The 7,261-nt window shown below is 60.6% G+C and overlaps 1 protein-coding gene and 1 pseudogene across 1 annotated transcript in view; one reads left to right on the top strand and one right to left on the bottom strand.

The window, feature by feature from the left end:
* Positions 1 to 377, bottom strand: part of LOC102368919 (major histocompatibility complex class I-related gene protein-like) — a 7,729-nt gene extending 7,352 nt beyond the window's left edge. The window contains exon 1 of the mRNA XM_025194534.1: positions 213 to 377. Within this exon, the coding sequence (XP_025050319.1) occupies positions 213 to 344 (132 nt within the window). The 5' untranslated portion in view covers positions 345 to 377. The remainder of the gene's footprint in view (positions 1 to 212) is intronic.
* A 390-nt stretch (positions 378 to 767) lies between these two features.
* On the top strand, positions 768 to 5,163 carry LOC102368176 (annotated as a pseudogene).
* Positions 5,164 to 7,261: the final 2,098 nt, after the last annotated feature.

Here is a 7,261-nt window from a genome sequence, read left to right as displayed (position 1 = left end):
CGGGGCAAGCAGCTGGCTGAAGCTGGGAGCCCGGACGCTTGGGTCCCCCCCCGGCCTCCTGGCGTCCCTCACTCGCGACCCGCAGCCCCTGCAAAGCAGCCTGGGCATGAGGCTGGACACGATGCTTGGATGGTGAGTCTGGGGCTACCCAAGAAAAGTTTCCACCCCCAATTCGTCTAAATCTGGCCCCGCTTTGTTTTCATCGTTCCCAGGCCCACAGGGTGATGAACTATGGAAACCACCGGGGGAAGAACACTGGGAGGAAATGTGCACAGGCAAAGAGAAGTGGCTGACGCCCTTGTATCCAGCACGTCAGCAGTGCAAACTTCATTGAACAAAGACATCCCTGTTAGCGGCTGGGACAGGAGCAGTCTTGTTGCTCGTAAGTTGGGGAATCTGGGTGGCATTGGCGACTTGTAGGGGTGCGTGTGGGTGCACGTGCACCCCTGTACAAAGGAAGGCAGTTTCCTGTCAGCGATTGATCTTTACAGAAATCAAACTATTTCACAAGTCCAAGTCTACTTCATGCTTTGTTTTTTAATTGGGAAAAGTTAAAATATTGTTTTGAACTGCTGATACTGAAAACTCTCCATCGTGTAGAAACATTTGGCTTTGGTAATGTTGTTATGTATGATTCATTTCATTTGGACTTTTACAATCTGTTAATGGGACACTATATATTATATTTTATAAATGTATTATATTTACTATTTAGGCCTGTGCGAATAGGGAACTACTCAATCTGGATTTGGATTTGGCTGCTTTGGATGCCAGAGATTCGATTTGGAGATCTGAATCGTTTTTTCTGATCCAATTCAGCCGAATCACTTTGGAAGATTTGGACCCAATTCAGAGATTCGGCCATAGAGTATAAGCGGGAATCAATGAAATATCTATAAGTTTATTGTCTTTTGACTGACTTTGATGAAACTTGCAGAAATGGTGGCCTCTGCTGAGAGCGTGATGTGTGCCAAGCTTCAAGGTAATAGATTCAGGGGTTTCTGGAAAACTGCACCTCAAAGTCCTGAAAGCAGAACTTGTGTCATGCATGTGTGTTATGCCTGTGGGGGGGGTGAAAACTGAAGAAATGGGAGCTCTTACTGAGGCCACAAAGTATGCCAAGCCTCAAGGAGATAGGTGTAGGGGATTCTGGGAAACTGCACCCCACATTTCTGAAAGCAAATCTCATGTCACATGTTTGTGTTAAGCCACAGCGGGGTGAACCCTGCAGGGACGGTAGCCCTTGCTGAGGCCACAAAGCCTGCCAAGTTTCAAGGAGCTAGGTGCAAGGGTTTCTGGGAAACTGCACCTCAAGCTGCAGACAAGCAGAACTGGTGCCATGGGTGACCCTGCGTGTTGAGGCGCAGCGGGGTGACAGCTGCACGGATGGTGGCCCCTGCTGAGGCCACGACGCCTGCCAGCTGTGGAGATCGGTGCAGGGGGTCTAGCTTCTGGGGCCTCCACCTCTGGCTGCTGACAGACAAAACTCATGACATGGGTGCTTGTGCGACTGTGTCTGTCTTGGGGTATTGTGTGTGGGGGGGGGGGGGAACTACTGGAGGCCTGGCTGCTAGGCTGCTGTGTTACCAGTTACCAATCAGTCATGATTCACTCAGGGACCAGCTCAGTACACAGGACCTAGCTACTACATACCGAGTTAGGACAGTTCCCCGGTGGCATCGACAGGCAGTTTGGAGTATCCCAAGAAATGTGTTGCCCCATAGTCCCATCCTCATCTGATCTTCCTTTAGGGCGCTGTGCTTGATGCTGCTGCTCCTGCTGCTGCTCGTGGGCACCACGGCTGACCCAGGAACCAGCGCTGGTGAGTGGCAATAACTGTAGCCGGACTGGGGGTAGGACAGAGACAAGTCCTGATGAAGAGTCCTGCTCCCTCCATGTGCAGGGTCCAGGCTGCGGGGTCCCACTGAGCTCCCAGCACTGAGACCTGCCGGCGGGGGCTCGGCAAGCAGCGACCCCAGTCCCCATGGAGCCATTCAGGGCCACTGCATCTGGTCTGGAGCAGGATGGGGGTCAGGTCAGGTTGGGGCAGGCAGACCCCACAGAGCCATGCAGGACCCCACCCCCCTCCAGCACTCCCTGTCGGGTCAGGAGATGAATCCACAGACGGGCACCCAGCGCCTCCCCTCTCCCAGCGCGGCCGTTCCTGCGCTGCCTCTAATGGGGAAGGCAGGTGGGTGCAAACCAAGGACAACCTGCTTGTCCAGCCGGACCCTCATCTGCTCTGCAGGGTCCCTCCGGCCCCAGCCCCAACCGCACAGCAGGACCGAGACCTGAGAGGGGCTGAGCCCAGGCCCCGACACGGGCGCACAAGAGCTCCCCAGGAGCAGGGTGGACCGAGTGCCTGGGCTGTGCAGGGCCGTGCCTGGGACGGGGGGTGCGGGGCAGCACGACTGGGCTGTGGGACATGGTGTGTGGCCCCTCCGGGCCAGGCCTGTGCCCTTCTGGGTCGTCCTGTCCCTCCTCCCTGGCCTCTGCCCCTCACACAGCCGGCTCTGCCCTGTCCTGTCGGCCCCACAGGTCCCTCGCTCTGCACCTCTGCTCCAGCCTGGCGCAACCCCATGTCCATCCTCTGCGGCCCCTCCGGGAGGGGGCAGTGAGCACTGGGGGCACTGGTGTCTGCCCCACTAGTGCTGACCCGTCACTCCCACAGGCTCCCACTCCTACCAGCATTTCTACACGGGGGTGTCGGATCCCAGCTGAGACGTGCCCGCCTTCACTGCCATGAGCTACGTAGACAACCAGCCAATTCTGCACTATGACAGTGATACACGGAGACAGGAGCCGCGTGGGGACTGGGTGCAGGGGGCCGTTGGACCAGGCTTCTGGGACCGGGAAACCAGGTCCTTGCGGGGCTGGCAGGACGGATTTAAATGGAACCTGCTCACACTGCAGCATCACTACAACCAGACCGGGGGTGAGTGTGAGCAGGCAGGTGTGGGCAGGAGGCTGTGGGTCTTCGGGGCCTGGGTGACTGATGAGGGCATCAGGGAGGCACCTGCCCATCAGCAGCTCAGGGTGGGGAGCCGGGAGGGCATCACATCATCTCATGTCTAGTCCGTGTGTCCCTGCTGTCAGCTCCTCCCTGCAGTCGCCTCGGGCAGGGGCTGGGGCTGGTGCAGGAGCTGGGGTCATGCACCTACTCAGTCTCCAGCCAAGAGGTCAGGGGGCTGCAGGGGCAGCACTCCCCCCACCCCGTGCATGTGGTGCAAGCAGCATCCCCTGTCCTGTGCCCAGCAGACTGAGGCTCTGGTGATTCCCTGCCCCGGCAGGTCAGCGCCTCGGCGCCTGTTACACAGACCCCCGCCCCTCCCACCCAGGCTGTCTGACTCCTGCAGCAGGAGTCCAGGCCGATGCACGGAGGGAAACCTTGTGAGCCCGATAGCGGTGGGAACGACTGTTCTCTGTCCTGCCATGAGTCAGTGCACAGCTCCCCAGCTCGCGCCATGTCCTGTTGCCCGAGCTCCCCAGCACCTCGGTGTTACTGACAGGTGAGCTGTGGTTGGTGCTGGCAGCCTCCAAACCCACTCTGCCTTCCTGAAACGGGTCAGCCAGGGGCTGTCGCTGCCCCTGTGAGCCGGTCCCCGAGACCCGTCTGCACACCAGCCTGTCCCTGTCGCAGTGCAAGTGCACTGGGGTGAGAAGAGCGCTGCGACCCCCGTGCTGCGGGAGGGGCTCCAGGCCCCTCGGTCACCCAGACCCCGATGGCCCCTCTGACCCAGGCCAAGAGGTCTGAGTCCTGCATGCAGGGACTGACGGGGTGGGAAGGACAGAGGACCAGGACTGTGGAGAGAGGACAGACGTGAGAGGGCAGGGGCCATGCAGGCCTGCGGTGCTCAGGACAGCTGGCTGCAAGGCTCTGTGTCACCAGCCCTGTGCATCTGGATCTCCTGGGCTGGGGCACAAGGAGCTTGCATGACTGGTGCCATCAGTAAGGGCAAGGGTTGCAGCTCCCACTCCCGGGGTTCCCGCCTGCACCCCTGCCCGGCCCAACCCCAACCCTGCCTCCTGCTCCTTGTCCCGGGGCCTATTCAGCACTGTCTTCTCTCCTGCCAAGAGCCCCTGAAGCACCGCTCCGCTTTCCAGCCTGGACTCCTCCCAGGCAGTTTCACCTGCTCCTTCTTCCCCTGACCTCCCCTTCCCCCCCCATCCAGGGGCCATTCCCACCCTCCTCCCCAGCCCAGGGCTCCTGCATTCCCAGGGTGCACGGGGACAACAGTTGTGTCCCCTCAGCCTTGTTCTCCATGACTGGAGCCCCCGAGCGGTCCCAATGCTGCCCCTGCCCCCTGGGGTGGGCTCTGCCCCTGCCCAGCCTGGCAGCCCAGGATGGCGCCTGCTCGCTGGGCTGTGACCCTGACCCGGGACCTGGATCTGTGTTTCGGGGTCTCACACTCTGCAGCTCATGTACGGCTGCGAGCTCCGTGAAGACGGCAGCTCTGGAGGCCACGTGCAGCTGGGTTACGATGGGGGAGACTTCATCAGCTATGACCTGGGAACGCGCACCTGGGTAGCAGCCCCCACACAGGCCCAGGTCACCCAGCGCAGCTGGAATGAGGATAAGGCCCTTCTTCAGATTACAAGAGCCTAACTGGAGGAGACCTGCGTCCAGTGTCTGTGGCAGAACCTGCAGCGCGGGGAGGCAGTGCTGCAGCGCAGTGAGTCCTGGCGTCACCACCCAGGGCAGCACTCCACCCCCAAAGGGACACCTGCCCCATCCCCTGTGTCCTGGGTGGTGAGCGCTGTGTCTCAGTCCTGTGGCAGGGAGAGATCCCAGCGCTGCTGTCAGACCTGGTGCCCCTGTCCCTGTGGCAGAAATGCCACCGTCGGTGCCCCTCTCCAGAGATCTGTCTCTGCCAGCCTGAGAGGCTGCTGTTGAATCCCTCACAGCGGGGGATCTTCCTCCCTGTCTACATGACAAAAGCCTGGTGCCTGGGAGGCGATGCTCTGGTCACCTGGTGGGGGAAAGCCCCGCTCACCTGCCCAAGTAACCAGCGATGCTTTGGTAGATTGGTTGGCTTATGGCCAGCACTGGCAGCTTCCATTGGACCGGGCTGCTGAGGTCAGAGAGGTGATAAAAAGGCCTGGGCCAGGAAGAAGGGCAGCCATTATCCATGCGGTCATCCAGGTGAATCTGAACCTGGCTCTCTCCTCATCACCGCATGCCCCAAGAGTGCCCTGCCTCCAGAGGAGACTCCAACCACCTCTGGATGATGCGAGTGAGTAACCTACTAGAGATCCGATCAGATATTTAGCTTCAGTAACTCAGATGCGTGTTGAAACGGCTACCTCAGCCACCCTGGTTTCTCTATGGGATTCCTCTGAGATTCCTGTAATATTTTTATGATATTGCTCTACCTTTTACCCTGTCTCCGCCCTACCCCTGTCATCAATAAAGTTCTCCTTTGTGACCGGTGTGGAGACTTATTGAGGGGTGGGTTTAAATTATGCCGAGGAGCCCCCTTAGGTCTGTGGACTAAGGGAGACTTTTTCTAATAAGCCCCTTGGTCTAGGACCCATTGGACGATCAGGCCTGTGTTTTCCAAGGTGCGCAGAGCCAGAATTGAGTCCAGAGCCTTGGATGGTGGCAGGCGGGGCGGGACCCCCAGGCTAGCGGGTGTGCTCCGGGGAAGGGGTCGGCTGGACGGGAGGCACCCCAGGGAGGCACTCGGAGCCTGGGAGGTGGGCGGGCGCAGGGAGGTGGGCGGCTTCACACAGGAGCGCCCCCTACTGGCCCATCACAGTCCCTGCCCTGGTCAGGACTCCCAGCTGGGCAGAGCCCACGGGGTGTCCGTGCCCTGGACACGCTTCTGAGAACCAGGGATCAGCTGTATGGGACCCCGTTCCTGCAGCCCCAAGCCCACCACAGCTGTGTCTCCCATCCCTGTGCAGCGACCACAACTACACCTGCAGCATGGAGCACGTGAGCCTGGGGGCAGCCCTGAGTGTGTCCTGGGACAAGGGCAGGACAGGTGAGTGACCCCCGCACGGGGAGGGAGATGAAACATGGTGCTCAGGGAGAGCGGGGCTGAGTGACCCCACTAAGTGGGGAAGAAACTGGGGGGTTGGAGGATGCAGGGGGCACCGATGAGGAGGGGACACTAGGCCTGTGCAGCTTTGGGGGCAGGTCTGCAGGTTCCCCTTGCCCACAGGCCCCTTCCCTCTTCCAGAGTACGACCCAACAATGATTGCGGGCATCATTACCGGTGTTGTTTTGCTGGTCATGCTGGTCTTTGCTATCTCAGTGGCAGCTGTTACCTTCCGCAGTAAGTGCCGGACGAAGCCCTTAGGGCCAAGCCATGCCCAGTCCTTGGGGCAGGGGGTAGGGAGGGCTCGTCACCTCTGGAGGGAAGTGGGGAGGGCTCATCACGGCCGTGCCTGGGACCTGGGGGGACAGGTGATTCTCCGGCTGCTCTGGGCTCCCAGGCCCACGTGAGCCCATGGCCACAGCAGCCAGACCCCAGCCCAGCACTGCGAGGCTGCCTTGCTGGGGGTCCCGAAGACTGCTCTTGGCTCCGCATGGACCGTCCCCCTCCCCCATGGGGGTGTCCTGGCCCCACGTCCCGGTCTGACCCCCCGGCTCCGTGCTGCGCAGGCAGCTCCTTTCTGGGCTGTGGTCCCAGTTCGGAGCCGTCCCTCGTTGTGGAAGCAGCTGCAGTCGCTGACCTCTGCCTCCTCGCTGCAGGGAGACGGGCAGCACGAAATAAAGTAATGTCCTACGAACTGCCCATCTACAAAGCAGTGTGCAATGAGTGTGAACCCCCCTCCTGTCTCCACCTCCCCGGTGCCGTGGGCTCTGTGCAGAGCAGCCCCTGGGCAGACGGCCTCATCCAGCCCCGTGCTGCCTCCCTGCGCCTGCCGGGGGGTGCCATGGGCTGGGCAGAGCCCTGGGCCTCGCTCCAGTCTGGGGAGTCACAAGGATGCCCGTCACCTGGCGTCTGCAGGTCTTGCGGGCAGGGGCTGGTGCGGGGCATGGGGGGCACTGTGCTGGGGGAACCAGTCCCTGCACTCAGGGAGAGCTGACACGTCTTCCTTCTCTCTCAGACCGCGAAGCCTGGGAGAGTGAATCCTCGGGGATCTCCTGTGAGTGTCACTGTGATGAACCTGACCCGGGGGTGGGGGGCACTGGGGCGGTGGGTAAAACGGGGGGCTGTGGGCAGGGTCCAGGAAGTTGCCTCAAGGCAAGGCAGTCCTGCTGGATCTCAGCTCCCTGGGGTTTGAAGGGTGATGAACCAGGCTAGGGAGG

Source organism: Alligator sinensis, unplaced genomic scaffold, assembly GCF_000455745.1.
Source record: "Alligator sinensis unplaced genomic scaffold, ASM45574v1 scaffold1282_1, whole genome shotgun sequence".
Classification (NCBI taxonomy): domain Eukaryota; kingdom Metazoa; phylum Chordata; order Crocodylia; family Alligatoridae; genus Alligator; species Alligator sinensis.
This window is presented reverse-complemented; position numbering and strand designations above follow the sequence as displayed.